Genomic DNA, 22,948 nt, shown 5'->3' with positions numbered 1-22,948 from the left:
AAAATAAGTGGAATCTTTAAAAAATACATATATATGTTAACCTGTAGAACTAGAACTAAAATGGTTATAAGGAAAACAGTAGAGAGTATAAGGTCTATACGATCTGATGATATAGATGCCCTATACCGTTGTAAAGGAGGGGAAAGCACTGGCAAGAGTAAATGAAAAGAATACATTCACTGATTGCCTCATGGACATAGACTGTGAGTAAAAGGTATTATTTCAAATTAGATGCTGTGGGAAAGGGGTGGGGGGAGGGGAAAGAAAAGGTTGCTGATTCATAGCAAAGAATTAACAGACAGTAGCCCAAACTGTTGGGGGAAAGAACAAAAAGTATCATATAAAGGTTTAGATACAATGATAACCATTCATTTGACATTTATCTTACTCATTCTCTTTGCTTTGTTGTCTCCCTTGAGATTATTCTGTGAAGTTTTTAGGCATACAATGACCTAAAAAAAAAACAATTAAAGGGGCACCTGGGTGGCTCAGTCGTTAAGTGTCTGCCTTCAGCTCAGGTCATGATCCCAGGGTCCTGGGATCGAGCCCCGCATCAGGCTCTCTGCTCAGCGGGGAGCCTGCTTCTCCCTCTCCCCCTCTGCCTGTGTTCCCTCTCTCACTGTCTCTGTCAAATAAATAAAATCTTTAAAAAAAAAAAAAAAAAACAATTAGAGAACCAACACCAGTATATTCTCCACCCAGTTTTGACAAATCCTAACACTTTACATATTTGCTCCAGAACTGGTTGGGGTTTTGTTTTTGTTTTATACAAACATCTGTTAGGGTTGTAGCCTGCTGCATATCCTTCATTGATCCCTTGTTTTCACCAGCTTCAAGACATTCACCACCCTGAGTTTAGCTTATCATTCCCATGATTGATGTTATTCTCTACTTGTGTATCCACAAGCCATTATGCTGCATTTGTTAAGGTTTCATAATTGATAGGGTCTTACAGCTTTTTTATTCCTCAGCATTGTTTCTCAGATCCCTCTGCATCAGAGGGTCTATCTAGTTCTGCAGTTCCCAATAGGGCAGTACTGTACCCTAAGGGGGCATGTCGGATATCTGTAGGGTTATCACTGATTGTTACAACTTGGGACGGGGGTGATCACAGTATTTAGCAGGTAGGAGGGAGCCAGGGATCTTAACATCCAATATCCTAAAAATTTTAAGAGCGTCCTCCACGATGAAGAATTTTCTCTTGTCCCATAGGGCTTTCAGATAACCCACAGGATACTCATTGAGGTGAAAAATTATCTGAGCCTAGAACTCGACTCTATTTTACAGGAGAGTTTTGTTTTGCATGGTTTTAAACATACCCTGATTTTGTCCAGGAATGTAACTACCATGTAAATCAAGAGAAGAGGGTGTTTGGTTTTATTCAGACCTTTACAGAGAATTATAAACCAATTCACCAATGTCACCAATGGCAATTCCACTCCGGGTACTCAACACACATTAAAACACCTGTATCAATCTGTTCTCGCAGCTGTCACACGCATGATGGTTCTACAGATGTATACCAGTGTACCTATTTAGCCTGAATTTCAAAATGCCATACAAAGGAAAATGTCAACAATACATGAGGACTCTTTTCTTCTCTTAAGATCTCAACTTTCTCATTATATGCAGGTGTAAGCAACTCTGTAGCTGTATCTATTAATATCATCAAATATTTATAGATTCAAATATACACTATTTGCTTCAAAATTACCTGCCTTTGATATCTCCATTATATTGCATTTGGGATATACTACTACTTTTTAAAGGATATGTATGGACAAAAGTTCAGTTGAAGATAGTAAAATGGGTATAAAATATTGGTTATGAAAAGGGTACATTGGGTCTGATAAAGCTGAAAACTTGGTATATGGACTAACCATATATAGCTCCACTACACTAAGAAACTAAGACTCTGCTGTTTATCAAATCTCCTATTAATGGACATCTGTCTCCCGCCTAGCCTTTTGCTATTACAAACAAAAGTGCTGTCAGTAGTCCATGTATCTCCTTAAACACATCCAGAATCTGCATGTTTTGCAAATATCTTCACCCAGTCAGAAGCTTACCTTTTGTTTTATATGCTTCTTCTCATGCCCAATGGTCTTAGTATGCTTGTAGTTCAACTGAATGAGGTTTACTTTATGGATACATATTTACTGATGTTCAATTTACTAATGTGTCTTACTGTTATAGTTACATGTGTTGATGTTTGTGCTTTCTGGGTCTTAAATTCTAAAAATCTTTACGTCCAGGTCATATGGATATCATCTGAGTTTCAAACTCTTGCTTTTCAGGTTTAGTTTCTTAATCCACCTGGAATTCATATTTGGATATGGTGGGAGTTATTTTCATCTTTTCTACACAGTCAATTGTTCCATTAGCACCATTGTCTTCCCTGATGTGTGATGTGCAAAGCTACCTCTCTCACCTATCAAAATCTCCATATATGTGAGGCTCCCTATTCGACTTCATTGTTCTACCAGAACCAACTTCCCTGGATCACAATCTCAACCACTCTAATTTTCAAAGTTTTGACAAGTGCATTTACATTTTATTTAGGAATTGTACATAGATTTATTCCTTTTGGTTTTTTACTATAAGAAATAGTATCCTTATGAAAATTAAAAGGTCTACTTCTATGTTGCCATTATAGAACACAATTGATTTTTGTATATTAAACCTCTATCCATCCACAATAACCTTGCTGAAATTTATTTCTCCTAGGAGTGTCTATGGACTCCCGTGGCTTTTTGTATGTAGAGACTACAATGTCGAAGAGTAATGGTTACTTTTTTTTCCCTCTCCATTCCATATACTTTTATTCCTTTCCTTTACTTACTCCACTAAGACATCAAGAATAATGTTGAGGGTAAGTGGCAATAGCAGGCATTCTTATCTTAATTCCAGATTTTAAGGGACTGCTTCTAATATTTACCACTTAACGTCTATTGATGTTGTAGATTAGAAATTATCAAACAATTCCCTTCTTAGTTTGCTTCAAGTTTTTATCTTGCCTTGAATTCTATCAAATGCATTCTGTATGTTTCCTGAGAGATGCCAGGATTTTTCCTCTTAACTTACAAAACATGGTGAATGACAGAAGATTCTAATTACACTATTCTTGCATTCCTAAAATAAATACAATGTACTAATGATGGCTATTTGTTTTGTTTGTTACATAAACAGAGAGGTTCAGTTTGCTAATATCCTATTTAAGATTTTTGCATCTGTATGAAGGATATTGATCTATAAATTCTTACCTATTACCTTCTTTGGTTTGGGTATCAAGTTAGTCCTGGTCTCAGAATGATGTAGGAACTTTCCTTCTTTTGCTTTGGAACAGAGTACATGAGGTTAGGATTATCTGATCCTTGAATATTCATAAAAGCACCTTTAAAACTATGTTGGCCTAGATCAATTTTCTCAGTCTCGGCACAAATGACATTTTGGGCCAGATAACTCTCTGTTGTGGGGGCCTGTCCTGTGCACTGTAGGATGTTTAGTAGCAACCCCAGCCTCTGCCAACCAGACGCCAGTAGCATCACTACCCCAGGTGGTGACAATCAAAAATGTCTCCTCACATGGACAGAAGTCCCCTGGGAATGGAAGGGGCTGCAAAACCAGACCTGGGTGGGAACCGCTGGCCTACATTAACTTTTTAAATTTAAAGCAGGTATTTGGGTTTGTTTGTTTTTTCCTCGAGACAATCTTGGCAGATTATTATTCTATGCAACTATGCATTTCACCTGAACTTTCAAATTTATAGACATAAAACTCTAACAGTCTCATTCTCTAAATTTTCCTTTTTCCTAATTATGCATCTCATTTAATTTCAAATTACTTTTCAATGTGCCGCTTTTCTTCTGTGATCAGTCTTACCAGAGTTCAGCCTATTTTATTATTCTTGAATAGCTTTTAGTTTTATTGACTCTATTGTATTTTTTTCTCTTTCGTTAGTTTGTACTCTTAAATGTGTTATTTGCTTCCTTCCACCTACCTTGGATTACTGTTTTTCTGTTTTTCTGCCTCTTGTTTTAGGCAGTTTTGCTCATCAATTTTCAGTTTCTCATTTTAAGTTCAAAATATTTTTTATTATTTAATAAAACTTTTCTCCTTGAAATACTTAGAAATGTGTTCAATTTCCCAACATAAATCATGATTTATAGGGTTATTTTAGCCGTATTTGATTTCAAATGATCATTCATTGCATTATAGATAGAGAAGACGGTCTGTAAAATACCCATTAATCATTTGGTGAACCTTTCTTTCTGACCGTGGAAGTGGTTCCATGATGTTAAAACATACGTGCTGAATGTATGCTTCTATATTGACCTACTGGGTTCAGTGCTCTTTAATCTCAAAGGTAAAACCCACTAGTGGGGCACAAAATCAATTTGATAGGTTGTGACCAGCAGTTTTTTAAAATGAAAGGAGAAGTGATCATAGGGCACATTTTTCCCCCTAATTTTAACACCTCTGACATCAGGTCCTTCACACAATGAAGAGCATGATATAGTTCAATTTTTTAAAAATTTCCTAGTGGCATAAAAAAATCATGTTGTATATCATAATCAAAAGCTGACATAGGACAATATGTAGTATATATACACAGAAGCTCATTTATACGAAGCCACATACGCATTTCTCACTAGGGACAGCAGTCAAAAATGTCTGAAAAACATTGTATTACATTAGTCAAATCTTCAGAGTCTTCACTAATTTCTTATCTTTTTTTTTTTTTTTAAAGATTTTATTTATTTATTTGACAAAGAGAGACACAAGCATGGGAGTGGGAGAAGGAGAAGCAGGCTCTCCACCGAGCAGGGAGCCTGATGCGGGGCTCAATCCCAGGACCCCGGGATCATGACCTGAGCTGAAGGCAGATACTTAACGACTGAGCCACCCAGGTGCCCCTAATTTTTTATCCTTTTAATTATCAACTAGGAAAAGAAGTAGAATAAAATCTACCATTACGATGATTTGTTCATTTCTACCTCTAACTCCATCAATTTTTGGTTGGGTGCTCTGGAGCTTTTCTGGTGCACAGAAACTCACAGTTTTCTTCCAGGGTGGATTGACCCTTTTCTTTATATAGTTACACTCTCTATGCCTAATAATGCTTTTTGTCTTCAAGTCTATTTTCCCTGATTAATGTCACTACACCACCTTCCTTTTGTTGGTTTTTGCCAGATAGATCTTTCTCTATCCCTCTACTTAAGCCATTCTGTTACCTTACGTTTTCAATATATCTCCTATTAACAGTATAGAGCTAGATTTTTAAATCCAGTCTATGTCTGACTTGAACCTGTTGGATTTAATCCATTTATACTTTAACTCCTGAAATGTTTGGATTTATTTCTACATTTTGCTTTTCCTTTTTTTTTTTTTTTAAAGATTTTTTTTTATTTATTAGAGAGAGAATGAGAGAGAGCAAGCACATGAGAGGGGGGAGGGTCAGAGGGAGAAGCAGACTCCCTGCCGAGCAGGGAGCCGGATGCGGGACTCGATCCAGGGACTCCAGGATCATGACCTGAGCCGAAGACAGTCGCTTAACCAACTGAGCCACCCAGGCGCCCCCATTTTGCTTTTTCTGTGCCTTTTTTTTTTTTCACTTCTGCTGTCTATGGAATAAGGTCAGTTGCCTAATTTATTTTTCCTTCAATGGTTTGAGAAGTGCATACTCCATCCTTCCCGTCAACTCCAAAATAGTCCCAGACACTTGTAAAAACACTACTCTTGGGGCACCTGGGTGGCTCAGTCGTTGGGCGTCTGCCTTCGGCTCAGGTCATGATCTCCAGGTCCTGGGATCGAGCCCCGCATCAGGCTCCCTGCTTGGGGTGGGAGTCTGCTTCTCCCTCTCCCTCTGCCTCTCCCCACTGCTCCTACTCTCTCTCTCTCTCTCTCTCTCTGTATCTCTCTGTCTCAAATAAATAAATTTTTTAAAAAAATTCTATTTAAAAAAAAAAAAACACTACTCTCTATTTCCTCTTCTCTGCTTTTGGAATTCTTATTTGTTTCTATTGGAACTTTTCCTATCTTCCATGTCTCTTGAATAGAAAATATGAAAGGGAAGTATCACTTTGTGCTATATTCTGGGTAAGTTCCTCAGACTGTATTTTGGTTCACTGTGTCTCACTGGTTTCTGATTCGCTTACTATATTTTTCATTACAAATTCCTCTGTTTAACATTTCCAGAGAAATGTGGCAGCATGGTTCCTCACGTTTACTTTTGCTTCCTCTAAAACACCCGCTAAACTAAGAGTAGAGGGATTTTTTTTTTTTAAAGACTACTCATTAGAAAAAGAAGATGGAAGAGGCAACAAGAACTATTTTTAGCAGCTAGAAAACATATGGGCAAGTAGTAATTGATTTAACAGACTCCAGAAAGCAAATTCCTAAGACAGCCCTGTGAAAGCAAAAAGGCAACCCAATTTACACCTCAGGACACCCAGAAAACCGAGGATCGGCACAATGTAATAAAGAGAAGACTGAACATGGTGTGATGGGTTCAAGGCCTGTGGAAAAGGTAGTGATCTGGCTTCCCTCCCCAGCTCTGCACAGAAGAGCAACACCCTCCCCCCGCCCCCTCTCCTGTCAGATGACTAGAGGTTTATTTTCTGGAATAGGTACCACAGCCTCTTATGTGAGGGACACCAGGCTCAGCTAAAGGTAGGAGGGAAACCAAACTGCAAATAGCAGACAGTTAAGAATTCCAAGTAGAACGCCGAGATCCCAATCCCCCTGCCCAACTCCACTTCCAAAATTCACCCAGTCAGGCGTTCACCCTCCAGGCAGATCAGAAGGCCCTTCTCTGGGCAACGTGGGCAGCCCAAGAGGAGGGATCTACAAGTATTAAAGCAGAAACTATCCAACAACAGTAAAAGCCATCACATGCTCAGAGCTCCAGTCAATCGAATACCCACTCTCACTGTGAACACAGTATCAAGGATTGCTTCTCACAGGATCCCTCCCTAACATGAACGATGAACCCAAGGCAAACTGGGAGGGAGAAGCTTGGAGGAAACAAAAAGAAAAAGAAAAGATGTTTTTAAACTATCACTAATAGTTTCTCAGAAAGATAAGACCTATTAAAAAGATCAATAAAACAAGGGTGACTTTTAAAAGGAACACTCCGACCACTTAAAACAGAACTTGACAGTAAAAATGGAAAGTTCAATGGAAAGGTAGGAACGTAAAGTTGAGTCCATTTCCCAGAGAGTGGAGCAAATGCACAGAAAATGAAAGTAGGGGAAACTTGTTTTTAAAAAAAACTCCACCACAGCAAGTCTCAGGCAAAGGATTAGAATTTACAGTAGTTTAGGACTTTAATACTAACACCAGGAATAAGACCAGAATGGAGCAAAACCTTCAAAACTCTTAAGGAACATTATCTCCTACTGAGAAGTTTTATTTAGCCATCCATCAAGTGTCAGGGTATAGTAATGACATTTCAGGCTTGAAAGCTTCACGTCCCATGTGCCCTTTCCCAGGGAGCTAGGAGAAGATGTGTTCCCTCCAAACGGATATAAACCAGAGAAGAGAAAAACATGGTATCCAGGAGACAGGAAACTCAACAGAGGAGAGAAATAAAGGAAATGCCCAAAGAGGCAGTGAATCGCGGGTGATCCTAGCACACAGCTGTGCACCAAGGAGAAAGGGCAACCAGAACGAATCTGAGGTGGTCAACTGGCTCTGAGAGACTTCTTCAAGAAGCAACTGATGGAGTTATCTATGCATCTGAAAATACCACAAAGAAGTTGAGGTTGGAATAGAAATGCTGAGTTAGACTTTAATAAGAAATGCAAACACAGAAATAAACAAAACAGATATTAAAAATCAGAGAAAATAAAAAATAGGGCAGGGAGGAAGTAAGCATTTCTCATCATTTGGCTCAGTGACCAGGATTTATATAGTCAGAATAATGCAAAGGAGGACTAGTATGCAAGGGTAAGAGCTCAGGAAGTCAGCATGTTTGTGTGGGACCAAGAAGAGGGTAGAAGAGTAAATTATCTTCTTTCATGGTGGGAAGTCAACAAATAATGGCTAAAGACAAAAAAAAAAAAAAGTCCAGAAGCCTGTTATATAAACGGTTGACCGTTAAGCAACTCAGGGGGTTAAGGACGCTGACCTGCCCCACAGTCAAAAATCCACATCTAACTTCTGATTCCCTCAAAACTTAACTACTAATAGCCTCCTGTTGACCAGAAGCCTTATCACTAATAAAAACAGTCAATTAACACATATTTTGTATGTTATATGTATTATATACTGTATTACAAAATATGCTAGAGAAAAGGAAATTTTATTAACAAAATCCTAAGAGAAAATGCATTTATAATACTGTACTCTATTTATCTTTTAAAGATATAAGTGGGCCCATGCAGGTCAAATCCATGTTGCTCAAGGATCAACTGTACAAGTAAGTAAAAGAATCAACTATAAGAGGTAAAATGTTGTTGAGAGGAAGATAAGGGAGAAATAGAGGGGAGAGGGCATTTGTCAGGTAATTCTCTTACCTGGAATTTGACTTCTAATCATGCTGCTTGAATGGCTCTTGGTCCCATGGACCCTATTCCCAGGAGCATTCCAGTGTTCGACTGTGAGCCCATCTTTGGTGGAGACATGCTGTGACATCATGAGACACCAATGGGCCTGAGCTGAGGTTCTGCATGTGCTTCTTACCGACACTCCAGAGGCATTTCCAACCTCAGACCACATCCATTTGTATCTCAGCTTGAGGGTTCGTAGGCTAAGTGGGTATACAAACTCCCATAGTGGATGCCATGGCCTATCTCCTGGATCCTCCCTCAAGACCTAGGTGCTCATTCCCCCAGCTGTCAGAAGTAAGGGCTGTTGATGGCCCACAGCTGCATCCTTCTCCTGAACTGTCCTATACTCTCTACAGAAGGAAGCTGCCTCTTCCAAGGTTACACTTTTCCCAAGGTTCTACCTCTCCCTGGGGCAGCCCACACCAAGGATTGGTCTAGGCCCCCTGCCTAGAAAATAAGTTTCCATTGTCTAAGCCTATGTGTGATACTTTGTGAAGGCAGCCTCAACAAACTTGCGCCACTATGTTCCAGCCCATGTGACATCATAACCCAAGCCTCTGAGTCCTACAATCTTCACACATGCCCACCCCAGGGGAGTACCCCATTCTGTACTGACAGCTCTGATTTTCATCTCATCCTTTTTGGGGAGCGGGGTTTCCTGGGGTTGTAGATCATCCTTTCTCTAACAGATCACCCTCTAATGGGGGAGGCTGAGCAGGTTTCAGGTTATCTATCCTACCCCACTGACATCTACAGGATTCATCTCCCCATTAGACCTGAACTCTTGAAGGGGACAGAAGGATTGCCCCATTTCCTAACGTCCTCTGTGTCACCCAGCACAGCAGACTGCTTTGCCAGCAGGCACTCAATAAGGACTGGATGAACACATTCACTGGCTGGGAGGAAGGATGGGCAGTTAGGCATGGAAGATGGTAGAAGATGGCGGAAAGTGAGGAATAGGTTCCTTTACTGGGGCGGGGGGGGGGAGGTGCAGAAGGGTTCTCTGCCTGGCTCTGGTTTCATCTGGAATTTCCCAATCTCAATGCACCTGCACTTCAGCCCTCAGGGACAAGGCACCAGAAAATAACCTCTTGTCCAGAGCAGCTACACCAGAAATTCACCTTCAAAGAGGCACTTCCCGGAGGACGAAACCACAGCCCCGAGTACAAGCAGACCAGAAAACCCCCTCTTGTCCAAGCGGCTCACCACTAAGCCTGAAGAGTGACTGAGAGGCAATAGGAAAAGCCCTCCCCGTCTCCCCCCCGAGCACTGGCGGTATCCCAGCCGAACCCGGGGCCCCTGCGAGGAGGGGCATGGGACCTCTGGGCCTATCGAGTCCAGCTGGGGCCCACTGCCCAGCTCCCCTGAGTCACTGCCACGGCTGTGTGACAAGGACACCCCCATGCTAATGACTCTGGCCACACTTTTAATTAAATGCTGCGTGCAGTATGCCGAGAGAAGGGAGGCAGAACATGAAGGCAGCTGCTGAGACCCCTCCTCCACTCCCAGCTCGAAAGAGCAGCTCACTGTGAGCATGGTGTCTGCGGAAGATGTGCTTTCTTAACAGCAGTAAGGGAGGCCCTTCCATCCAAGAGGAGGTAGAGGGCAGGGGAGGCAGGGAGGGCAGGGGAGGGGAGGGAGGGAGGAGGGGGAGACCATGAGCTCTGGCATCCCCACTATTTACGAAGTTGAAGATGTCCCTCTTGCCGTTTCCCTCTTGTTTGCATTCACTTGAAAAAGTCACTATTCCTTTTTCTGCACTCTTCACCTGCAAACATACATCCTCGGTCTACTGCAGCCACGGTGACCTCAGCGGGGAGATGTCAAAAACTACGCCAGTCCACCGATGTCTGAGTGCCAACTGTGCTGGGGCTGAGAATACAGACTGCAGGAGAGAGAGGCCCCGCCTCTGAGCAGGGTATATTACTGTCGAGCAGTAAGTCAGTGATTCCAGTATTGTGTCAAGTTTCTGATTATGGGTGCCCATGGGGCTATGGGAACCAAGGGTCATTTAAATCAGCACAGAAGGCCAGGGAAGGCTTCCTGGAAGAGGTAGATCTTTCATCTCCATTTTGAGGGGTAAGCAAAATTTAGCCAGGAAACAAAGGGGGGAGTGGTCAGGAACAAAGCATCTGAAGCCAAGGGCAGAGCAGGATGCAGGGTTTGGGGAACTACAAGGAGCATTTGTGGACTGGAGCGGCAGTAAGCTAGGAGACGGGAGGAGAGGCACCCAGCCAGGAAGGAGGGGCCGAGACCACCAGGGGCCTCACGGAAAGCAAAGGGACCTGACTAAAATGCCACTCCGTATTCCGTGTACCCTCAGTGAGCCGGCAGTGCGGGAGGGCAACAGTGACAAGGCACAGAGTCCTTGATGACATGAGCACGAGGGTATGAAGGAGGAACCCAGAGGCAGGGAGCATTGTCAGGGTGAGGTTCCCAGCCACGTTTCGGCCTGTTCTCCCCTCCTGGTTTGCACCGCTCAGTAGCAGCATCCCTAGTTATCATTCACCCAGCACGCTTACGCAAGCAAGTTATCCCACTGAACACCCCCAGGATGTGGCTCACAAACTTCCTGCCCACATCCCCCTCAACGCGTCACCCGCCTTGGCAGTGGCAGCCAGACGGTGGTTGGGAAGTTGTTCCTGAAGGTTCTCCACATCAAATCCACTTCACACAAAACTGTGAAAACAGCAGCCTGTGAAGAGGCCCGTGCTAATTCAAAGACCAACAAGGATAAGACATCATGTCTAACATAAGTAGCAACCAGAAGGGGTGTATCCCTGGGCTTGGAAGTGCACAGAAAATATCCTGAAGACGACACAAGGCACCAGCATCAAAGCTTGTCCACAGGATGGGGCGCCTGGGTAGCTCAGTGGTTAAGCATCTGCCTTCGGCTCAGGTAATGGTCCCAGGGTCCTGGGATGGAGCCGCGCATCTGGCTCCCTGCTCCGTGGGAAGCCTGCTTCTCCCTCTCACTCCCCCTGCTTGTGTCCCCTCTCTCGCTGTGTCTCTCTGTCAAATAAATAAATAAAATCTTAAAAAAAAAAAAAAAAAAAAAAGCTTGTCCACAGGAGCAGGAATTGGGAAAGAAAGAATTTAGGATGGGACAGAGATTTGCATTCTGTATCTTTGGTCTCATGAACTTTTTATAATGAGCATGCACTGCTTTTATCAATCAAAAGAAGACCAGCAAACAACCCAACGGATCAGTCCACAAGCAGAATGTCAAGGGCGTGTTTAAGGGACACGTCACAGAAGACTAGGGCCTCACACACACCATTATATAATGGAGGTGGGGGCACAAGGAGAAAAACTGTGAAGGATACACAGTGTGATGGATAAAACCAGGCTGGGTGGTGGGTCCAGTCTGCATGGTTGTGAGACCTCCGGAGGAGTCAACCATGTGGAGATCTGGGAGAAGATGAGCTTGGCCTAAAGACACCCTCTCCAGTCCTGAGGAAAAGTTGGGGTGTCTGAGTAAGGGGGGCACGCAGATCAGGCCTGACCTTTTCAGACACTGTCGCTATTCAGATGTTACTCTCAGGGCACCAGAAACCACCGGAGGGCGTCATGCCTTTCCCACCTCACAACAGGCCAATTGAGAGACTACCTAAGAAAGTTCTCAGACACACTTTGCCGTGCTTGTAGAAGACTGGTGGGATTTCATTTTATCCATCTCTCAACTCTTGGCCTCTCAATTTTAAAATAAAGAGAACTATCTTTAAAAAAAAAAAAAAAAAAGGGCGCCTGGGTGGCTCAGTCGTTAAGCGTCTGCCTTCGGCTCAGGTCATGATCCCAGGGTCCTGGGATCGAGTCCCACATCGGGCTCCCTGCTCAGCAGGAAGCCTGCTTCTCACTCTCCCACTCCCCCTGCTTGTGTTCCTGCTCTCGCTGTCTCTCTGTCAAATAAATAAATAAAATCTTTAAAAAATAATAATAATAATAAATAAAAAAAATAAAGAGAACTATGTATATTTTATCATTTTTAAGGGAGAGTTCATGCTAAAATCAAATATATTCTTTGTAAAATCACCACATTCAAAAACAAAATCACCCCTTCCAAAAAAAATTTTCTAATTCTTAAATCTATTGATTCACTAAATTTTTGAGTGAGCTTTTTCTGAGATCTTAGTTTGGAGTACTTTTTTTTATTTAATGGAACTATGTCTCTTAGGAAAGGTTTTCTTTCCCCCAAGAATGTTTCAAGTAAGTCTTCATTTCCCACAGAACATGTATTGAGTGACTAAAAATTAACTTGCACTCATTCAAACCTCAAAAAAGAGTCAGAATGATTTAGGAAAATGCATTCTAACAAAGACATTAATAATGTCAAAACCCTGAGTTTTGAAACAGAACTTCTGTTCTCTTTCTAGATGTATTAAAATAGACTTTAAGGTTTGTTCACAACATGATTGCCATTTTCCATGCTGCCTGCCGATTATAAACAGAACCAATTTTAAAACCAAACTAGGGCTCTCTCTGCAATATTCAAGATGTATTACCATCTGGTTTTATATCAGCATTTTTAACAGGTCCAAAATCTATATTACCAAGTACTATCAGAAATGGTTTATATCTCTTTAAAAGCACACATTCTTTTCAAAACACTTTCAAGTTACAAACTTTGAAAGTTCACTTAATTTTTCAGACTAGATCAGACATGTGAATGTCAATCATAGTTACATACACAACTGGTTTATCACAGACAACTCAGTTATACTGACCAAAGCTAGTTTTGTCATTAGGTCTCTTAAGAATTACTAATCTGAGAAAACACAGCATACCTGATTACCTGGAAGCTTACAGAAGGTGGAAGGGTGAGAGGCTTTATCTGCAATGTACATCCTATGTAAAGAATATGAACCTTTCCAGTTGACTGAGAAAAGCAGCTTCCCTAAAACTTACACAGTCCATCACCCTCATTTCAAAACACAAAGAAAGACAACAGCATTTTTTTTAGAAGATGTTCAGCAAAAATCAGCATCCATGATAAAATAGAAAATGACAGGTAAGGAGATGAAGAGAGAATTCCACCGGACCCCAGCAGGTGCAGCTCCAAGACGCTGCCCTTAGCAAGAGAATGGCCATAAGGATTTCAGATGGTCTCAAAAGTTCTTCAATTGTTTGTAAAAATACATGTACTCTAAGCCTGGTATCTAAATAAAACTTTAGATCAAACTTATCTTTTTCTAATAAATATTTTCTTTCCACCTAACAAGAAAGAAAGAAGGAAGGAAGGAAAGAAGGAAAGAAAGATTTTTTTAAATCTCTCTCAGTTCATTCATTCAACTATCTTGCACACGGATTCCATGCAAGGATGGATGCTCCTCCGTCCCCGCAGAGTCTACCATCCAGCAGTGGCAAGATGTAATGATCAATATGATCTTCTTCTCATTACCATGATTATCAGCCCCCGCCAACACACAACACGCGCGCGCGCACCCCCCCACACACACACACACAGACACAATGCAAAGACTTCTCTACTATCTCAAAGCATCACAGGTAGTAATTCAACGGCAATTCTCTTTAAAAAAAGACTAACTGGTCCAACCTGACCATTTCGTTGGATGGCACAGGGTTTCACCAAGCCAGCCTATCCCATTTCATCCCACATCTCTGTCAACCACCTCCCTGGAGAATAAGACTGGGGTAGGGGGGGATCCTTGTGACAATTTTTTAAAAATATATTTATAGCCATTTCCAAAGCATACCATTTTCCTTTAGATATTAATTTAAACATAACTTCAAAGTCAGCTTATATTGCCTAATCCTCATTTCTTTCCTTTCAAAACTATGAAAAAGATTGCACGAAAGCCTGCCAATATGTAAATGACACTTTAAAAAGGGTTTTAAATATTTCATATTACAAATACATTTAGGAACCTAAAGGGTAACCGGGACGACCCTAAACAACACAACCAGAGACCACCACAAAGGTTTAAAACAAAATACAAATACACACACACACACACAATAAAGCTACTCCATAGTTAAAGTAGGGGAAAACAGAACTCCTACATTTTTTGGTTTAACTTGAAACCAACTTGGGAACAAATTGTATTACAGAAAATAACACAGATCGTGATATTATAAGCCAATGCCAACATTTTATAGGCAAGAATTTAGAGGATTTATTTTTTTAGAGGATTTAAATCAAATACTAAAGGGGTAAAATCATTTTAAGAGAAAGAAAACCAAAAAAAAAAAAAGAGAGAAAGAAAACCCTTTTCACAAAGCAACATTCTAATTCCATACACATTATGCAACAGGCTTTTCCTATTAAAGGAAATGGAACATAATTTTCAAGATAACCCAACTATCAGGCATAACATATGAAACCAACATTTCCTCATCATTTTTCCCTATTATGAGATTAAGTACATCAAATGTAGAATTATTCTCCCAAAGGAAAGACTTGTTCAGTATTTCTTCACATTTGCGTCCTCATTCAAACACCCACATGATAAAATCATAACAGCTCTATTAGACACACGGACATGTCTGAATAACTATTATTCTGTTGGTAAATCACCACCCCTCATTCCATTCCTCTTTCTTTACATATGTAAATGATGGTGACCGATCCAGAGCCCACCACCAGCCACCACAACCGAATTACCCTCCAGGGACATCAATTGGATTTGTTATTCTTGTTTCAGCTTAAAGAAAAGGAGGCAAGAGGAAGGAAGAGCTATTTTCAGGCATCAGAATTCTCTTGATTAGATTTCTGGCTCATTGGTAAATGTTTATACTCTGAAATGCATTACCCTCTGCTTCTAAATGTTTGGTTTTTTTCTAGAGCCACGATATGGTACAGTGTTTCCAATATAAATTGTGTCAAGTAATATATGCCCAGTTTTGCAGGGAGCATTTGGTCAAATTCTAATAGTCCCTCTTGGGAGCCAACACCAACTTCCAGGAGCAGGTCTAACTGTGCAGAATAGAATTTTAAACACACACAGTAGTATCTTCCAGCAGACACAGCCCTTTCTTCTCCCACTCTGAGGGATGTCACATGAGACATCTTGCATGATACTTATCACTAAGAATATAGATCTTTCTGGTAAGGTAATAAATTAATCACAAAATGCCCAAAATACATTCCTCTTTACCCCAGCATAAAAAAAAACAAACACACACGGTGGTTTCTACCGCGGTTGAGATGAAGCTTAATGTCCTCGCTTAAGCTTAGAAACCATCGCACGATTAATAAGAATAAATAGCACATGCACATTTCTTTAGGCTGCAAATGAGAAAATGCATGTCAGAGGGCTTCCTAACACCCAAACAGGATTATCCCTGGGCAGAAAGTAGATTATCCATAGGCACAAAGTGTTCAGTTATCTTAGCTTTTCTTGATTAATAAATGCTTTTGTTTCCCTTGCCACTGAAAACTCGACAGAGGACCCTCCCATTCCTCTTTCATTAAAATGTGCACATGATTTTCATCCAAACCTTACACAGATATAATCGGAGGGGGTGGCGGGGGGGGGGGGTGGATGTACTGCAGTATTGCACTCAGCTGGTTGCATTAGGCTCAAAATACAGATCTTAAGGATATAGATTTGTCACATGTCAGCCAAGCTGAAGGCATCCACCAAGAGAGTATTTCCCCTATTCAGCTGGCAGCCAGAATCTCCTTCCACAAACCTGCATACTGATGAGACGCAAGGCTCCCAGGATCCCTCTCCGTTTCTTCTTAACCCACCTCTCCCCTCTGCAGAGGAGAGAAGCCATTTTACTAATTTATAAGTACCCTGACTCTCCCACCATCTTAAAAAAAAAAAAAATTCTCATCAATAATAGTCAACTAAAAGCAAAAGCGCATCCCACAGGAGTCAGAGAATAAAACAGACAACGGCAACGCATATCGACCAGCAGGACTCCAGATACTTACTGAAGGCAGCCACAGCCAGGGCCAGTGTGACAATAATGGAGAACCAGGAGACCCACAATGCCTTCTTTCTGTAGTTCTGGGCCTCGTGAGGCTTCAGCCGAGTGCTGCTTTCTAGTAAGCCTGACAAAAACAAGGAGAAAAGGAAGTTAGACATTTCCTTATTGAGAAACCCACAGCCAGAGCTACACGTTCTTATCCAAGGACTGCAAACTGACAGCCCATGGGCCAAGATGTGTTTTGTTTGGCCCACACTGTGTTTCAACAATTAGGAGAATTCAGGCTTTCTGGCATCTCTTGCAAATTCAGAGGCTCCGGCAACAGAGGGCACGTATGCCAGAGGGTAACAGCAGTCGTACTCTCTAGAAAGACCCCACAGACCTACTCACTGGACCGGGACCGGTCAGCCCCTGCCCCGGTATGAACCCAGCTATGTAGGTATTGCTCTAACAAGCCCCTTCCGTTAGGAAAGCGGCACAATGAGCCCACATTCAGCTGGGCATTCAGGCTCCTCAGCTTACAGGCATTGATTTGCACTGATCCCACCAGCAGTGACCACAACTTGGTGAAAGAGGCTTCGCCCAAAGCAATGAGTCACGAAAGCAAATACCCTCATTGCTCCCGTCAACAATTAACGGGAAGAGAAGGACTTCTCTTCAATCACAACCAACAACAGCCACCAGGTCTCAATTATAGGCCCTGTTTTCTTCCCTCCTCTTTCTGCTCTATATCTATATATGTATCACTTTGTACCATTCATATGGCAAACAGTTCTCAGATTATTCAAGTGGGGTAGCTTTCTGGGCAGGCCATGTGTGAGAAAGGTTTGATTTTTGCCTCCAATGCTTTCAACATTGAGGGTCCCTGACACCAACTGAAATTCATGAGGTCTCAGAGGCAATGGCCGAGCTCCATTTGCCTTGGGTGGAGGATCAGAACATCTTCAGCATGACCCTGATTCCTATTTTTTCTTCTTTGAAAATAGATCATAGACAGCGTCTCTCAGTTACATGAAGGACCAAATTTTCATGCATTCTCTATCGACAGGAGCTTATGACCCTACCTCGGGCTAAACATACCTTTCAGAGTTGAAGCAGCTTCATCACAACAGCTCCAGATGGTGAAGAAATTGGTAGTCAAAGCTCAGGCACCCATTTGTAAAATACCACACAGCATGCAACATATCACACCCGGCACATCATGCAAAAGACATCATCCCATTTGACCAACTGGGCACCACGCGCAGCCTCTGGCCACTGAAAACTACATCCTCTTCCAAAATGATTAAAGACCCTGGTAAAACTTCTCCATTCCATTGGAATTCAATTAAAATTCCATTCATACTACCCAGACTCAAGCACCCTCAACAAGTCCTCAAGGAAGCGAGAGGAAACGTCAAGGAAGCGAGAGGAAACGTCAAGGAAGAGGCTTTGTGAACCCAGTCTATAGCCCAGAGATTTTTAAATAATCAAAACCTGTAGATTTGCATGGGATCAGAAGGTAGAGGAGAGTGCAAAAGGTAGGTCTAAACACATCTCCATCACCTCACTATAAAAATCTCCTCAAAACTTCCTTAATAAATGCACTTGGATGAAAAAAGAGAAACCTCCTCTCTTGTCAAATTCTGCCTTTGGTACACATGATTTCCAATTAAAATCCCTTTGTCTGCCTGTTTTTGTCCCTTTGTCTACTTTTTCCCTAGCCACCAAACAACACCCCATTCTAATTTTCAATGACAATCACCTTTGTCTCCTGTTCAAGTCAACCTAGAACGAGCAGGTCCCACACTCTCCCAATCATTTGTTTTCTTTTTCCCAAATGATATAAAAATCTTCCTTTTCATTCTGGCCAATTGATTTTCAGGAGAAGTGAAGCTGTAGCACGTAAGTACTGACTCAAATAAGCAGTTCATTTGCTGCGTATTTTGACAGCAACAATCTCAAGAGGTTTATCCACTGGGGGTAAAACCAGGTTCCTTTCAGAAGCAGATTTAATTTTCTAAGAGAAAGGACAATGATCTAGGTTTTTCATTCTGCCACATGACATTTATTTTTCCTTCCAAAGCCAGCTGTTCATAGCACTAGGACTGGTCCTGACCACACACCCCACCGCATGCCTCACCCCACAGTGGACCAGCACACTCATGAAGGAGTTTGGGGTGTCCGCTCCCATGGGCTGGACTGCCCTGCTAAGAGGATACCTGAGTCCTCTACACAGAACTGGTGGTTCTTACCCAGATCCGAGTGTGAGTGTGTGTGAGTGAGTGAGAGAGAGAGAGAGAGAGAGAGTGTGTGTGTGTGTGTGTGTGTGTGTGTGTGTGTGTCTGTCCCATGGGAGGTTTTGAATTTTAAAAACTGGAGTAAATTTAATGCAAAGACCATCCATGAAGACAGGAACTTTCCCGTATCTGTCCAACCTTTGCTTATTTCCTACTGGTTTTCCTTTCTAAAACTCTAGCCGATACCAGGAATGGAAAACACCCCTCTCCTCCAAGGGGCGGACGACAGACCCATAAATGAATGGTCCACATATAGGTGCCTCTGCCTCCATGTTGGCTGCATCCATACTCATACGCAATGCGCAGAATTCCTCAAGTTTTCAGGAAGCTGTGCTTCAGGAGTAGAAGGTAGGCCAGCCCAGAGAAGCTATGGAAGGCCACACATTTGCATGTAGGGCTGTGTCCCTTCCTCAACATAGCTGGCCTCCACCTTCAGATTTCTAATTTCACTCAAATTCCATCTATTTGTAATCTGGGCCTACCATTAGGAAGCATAAGGGTTGTATGAATGAAAGACTGATAACTCATTGTTTGGGTAGAGGGGGAAATGCAAATATATGTGGTTAAGATGAAGCCATCCATCATTTCCATTCTAGTATGAATTAGTTCTAATTGCTTTCTCCTAATTGCCACACTTGGATTTTCTGAAGGAAGGGGAATATTTATTAGATAGGAAGGTAGTAAGAAATGCAGAAGCATGTAATACTCTAAGCCGACTTGGGGCTTGGGGCAGAATGATGGGAAAACACTTGGGTAGAAAAGAGTAGATATTAAGAGGGAAGAGGTGGAAACACCCAAGACAAGCTTGGCCTATTTGGGGAGTGTTAATCCCTAAAAGTCTTAGACCACAGGACTCTTGCTCCCTGACTACAAGGCTCAGCCAAATGGCACTCCATTATCAGCTAGCTAGGTTTCTGGGAAGCAGCCCACATCACTTCTAAGGGGAAAATACCTCTAAAGTCCTAAAATACTAGATTATAAGGCAAGCCTTCGATGGGAGTTAGACGCAGTCTGTAACCAGCTCTAATGGCTCAAAAGGAAGTGAGGACAAGAAAGATGGCCAAATATAGACACACATCCAGGGCACCGACCCCCCACACACCCTATAGGTATTTAGGCCTAGAAAAAAAGCAAGCCAGCCATGATGGAGAGATGCACAGCAGGCAACTGCTTTAGCTTCTTCCTCCCCAAATCCTCTCACCACTAGGAAAAAGGTAGCTGCAATCGAACTGTTCCCAAGGGATTCAAAAATCGATATTGGAAAGACGCAGCCCCATAAGAAAAAAATAACACAAACACAAAATATTGTAATAAACCTCCCCAGGTAACCTGATCTACTTAACAAAAATGATTCATTCATCATTAACTCTTTGCTGTCAGCAATAGGTCAAACAAAAGAATGTCACACTGACTTTCAGCTTTCCATGCCACACGGCGCTGGGTTCTTTGGAGGACAGGGTTCATGCTAACAGAGAGGCTGTGTGTGATATGCGGCGCTTTCAGTTCAGCCCGTCGCTGGACTGACAGTTCATGAACAGTGAATGCTTTCATGCTATCATATAATGGAAAATGAAATTCAGTTGACCAATGAAAGATAACCCTAAGAATTAATTCAGAAGGGCTTTTTACACTTAAGCATGAAGCTACAAAATGATGCTAAATATTAACTCCCCCTAGCACTTTCTTCCCTCCTACCATTTTGTGGGGTGGGGAGAAATAGGCCAGCTTTGACAAATGACCTGCAATCCTAAAAAATAAGCTCAAACCCAGAGTTCTGTCTTTCTTCAATACAAAATTCTTAAATCCTACAGTATTAGTTGCAGAGGAAAAGGTAATTCACATGACCTATAATAAAACTGATCGGTTTTGTGGCGTGCTTACACCGCCACCCATCATCAGCTCCATAACAGTATCTAGTTATGTTGAAATAGAAGGAGAAACTGCAACATAGGTTCAGAACTCGTTGCAACTGGAGGAGCTCCAGTTCCCCCTGAGCAATCCCCGCTGATTCTCCGGGATTGCTGTTTCCATGTCATTCTATTTCACATGCTACAGTTTAAAATTTCTAGGAGGAAAGAGATCGTGCATGCTAACACTAAACCGGAATAAAAATGTACAGGAGATACTAAGAATAGGACCGAAAACCTGCTAAGACTAAAATATAAAAATCCGCCACAGCCAACAAAATAAGGCTTCCAAGAAAAGGGGGTGGAGCGGCGATGAGCCGGCTCCCCCTGAAGGGCCTGGCGGCAAGAATCCTGCTTCGGCCACTAACCGGCTTCAGCCCAAACACTGAGTCTTTTTGAGGGGGCCGATCTGAATTTAGATTCAGAAAGCAGCAGAAAAGGTATAGACGTGGCCAAGAACACGGCTCCCTCCAAGCCAAAAGGAAACGAGGCAGGGAGGGAAAGAGGGATGTAGGAGGAGAGAGGCACGAGAATGGAACCAGAGAGTCTCTCCCGTTTCATGCGGGCATCTCAAAGAGGGCATCGGCTGTTTGTCGGAAGGTAGGGGTTGGCCTGCCAGGAAAGGGACGTTCGAGGGGTTCCAGGCCAGTGTCTTGGGAGGGATTCTGAGGGGGCTGGAGACGTGCTCCCCGGGAACCATCAGGTTTCAGCGGCATCCATTCAGAGGAGGTTGATGGTCCAAACCCAAGTGCTCCAGTCCTCTGCCCCCATCACCAAACAGCGGGGCAGTGACCCATGGTAAACTGGGCCCCCTGTAAATGAGGGTCGGGGGCCGCCCGACTTCCCTCGCCGGGGCCACCACCAACCGACTCCGAGAGGCTAAACCCGCAGAAGGAAGTTCTCCCGGGGAGGCGCCGGGGGTCCGAGGGGGCTTGGAAGGAGGACGCACTGAGCTTGGGTTCCTCCGAGCTGAGCAGGGCCCGCACTCCCCCGGGAGCACCGGGCTCCAAAAGCAAAAAACGCCTCCCGCAAACTTTTCCACTGGGCGCTGGAGGGCCGGAGCTGGCCAAGACGAGAGCACGGGCCCGTGCGGGGTCGGCCGGGACGCTGCCGGGTTCTCGCGCTCCGGGGAAGGAGCGGCTGCCCCGGCGGCGCCGACCTCGGGAGGTGGGGCTGCCGCGCTCGGCTCTGCACGCCATCGCCGGCAAGTCCGGGCCCCGCGCCCCAGGGGCCCCGAGACGCCGAGCCCCGCCAACCTGCAAGGGAGGAGAGGCGGACCGGGAGCCGCGGCTCCTCACCGAGCCGGCCGGCCGGGGGAAGGGACCGCGCCGGGGAAGCGGGCGGGGCGGCGGCGCTCACCTCGATCCTCCAGCCCGTCGCTGAACTGGCCGCTCTCGCTGATCCGCAGCTGCCGCTCCTCCTCGGGCTTGGGCGGCTCGCGAGCTGCGTTGCTCAGCGGGCCCGGGCCGGGAGCGGCGGCCAAGGGCGCGTGGCCCCGGGGCGGCGCCGGGACCGCGGGACCCGGGGGGCTGCGGCGCTCGCTGCCCGCGGCCGGCTGCATGGCGCGGGGCTGCGGTTACCGGCGGCGGCGACGAGCGCGGCGGGGACTTGAGTCAGAAGTGCGAGGCGCCGCGGCTCGGAGCGGGCAGAGGGACGGACGGACCGCTGGAAGAGAGAGGGAGGGAGGGAGGGAGGGTGCCGAGGAGCTGAGGTGCGCCGGCAGCCGGCTGGGCGGGGGTGTCGAAGAGCTGCACGGCTCGCGTGGCGGGTGGCAGAGGCTGGGTCCGCGCTGCCGCCGCCGCGCTCCGCCCACGGGGGCAGGTGCGGGCGGCAGGGACCCGCCCCAAAGCCCCGGCGCCCGAGCCCGCGCCGCGAGGCCGGCGGGGAGGTAGGGAGGGCTCCGGCCGAGCCGGACGCCGGGAGGCTCGCGGGAACTGGGGGCCGCCTGACGAGGGTGTGACTGGAGACCTGCCCCAGCCGCGCCGCGGGATCGGGTCCGGAGGCGACGCGCTCCGACCCGATTTCTGCCGTCGGGAAGGCAGTGGCCGCGCTCGGGCAGGAGAGCGGGCAGCGCCCTAATTTAACATCTTTCTCCTCCGGGGCTGCGCTGGCTTCAGAGGCTGTGCAGGGTCTCCACCTGGGCTAGCAGCCTCACCGCCCATCCCGGGCAAATGAGGTTCACCTGTCGCCAAGCCCTCCCGCCTCCCGCCTTCTTCTAGGAGCTTTGATTCCCCTCCTGATTTTTCTCTCTAGCACCAACTTAAGGGGACCGGATAACCTTGGAACCACTGGGACCTCTAGATGTTTGGACGCC

At 44.4% G+C, this 22,948-nt stretch overlaps 1 protein-coding gene across 1 annotated transcript in view; it reads right to left on the bottom strand.

Annotated features, from left to right (window-relative positions):
• The window catches only part of TMEM163 (transmembrane protein 163), a 180,219-nt gene extending 157,835 nt beyond the window's left edge, over window positions 1-22,384 (bottom strand). The window contains exons 1-2 of the mRNA XM_081814576.1: window positions 21,994-22,384; window positions 16,453-16,572 (exon numbers count right to left, since the gene is read on the bottom strand). Coding sequence (XP_081670702.1) covers window positions 16,453-16,572; window positions 21,994-22,195 — 322 coding nt within the window. The 5' untranslated portion in view covers window positions 22,196-22,384. The remainder of the gene's footprint in view (window positions 1-16,452; window positions 16,573-21,993) is intronic.
• Between the last annotated feature and the right edge of the window lie 564 nt (window positions 22,385-22,948).

The sequence above is a fragment of the Leptonychotes weddellii genome, chromosome 3 (assembly GCF_054177405.1).
Source record: "Leptonychotes weddellii isolate Sample4059 chromosome 3, ASM5417740v2, whole genome shotgun sequence".
In the NCBI taxonomy this organism is placed as follows: Eukaryota; Metazoa; Chordata; class Mammalia; order Carnivora; family Phocidae; genus Leptonychotes; species Leptonychotes weddellii.
This window is presented reverse-complemented; position numbering and strand designations above follow the sequence as displayed.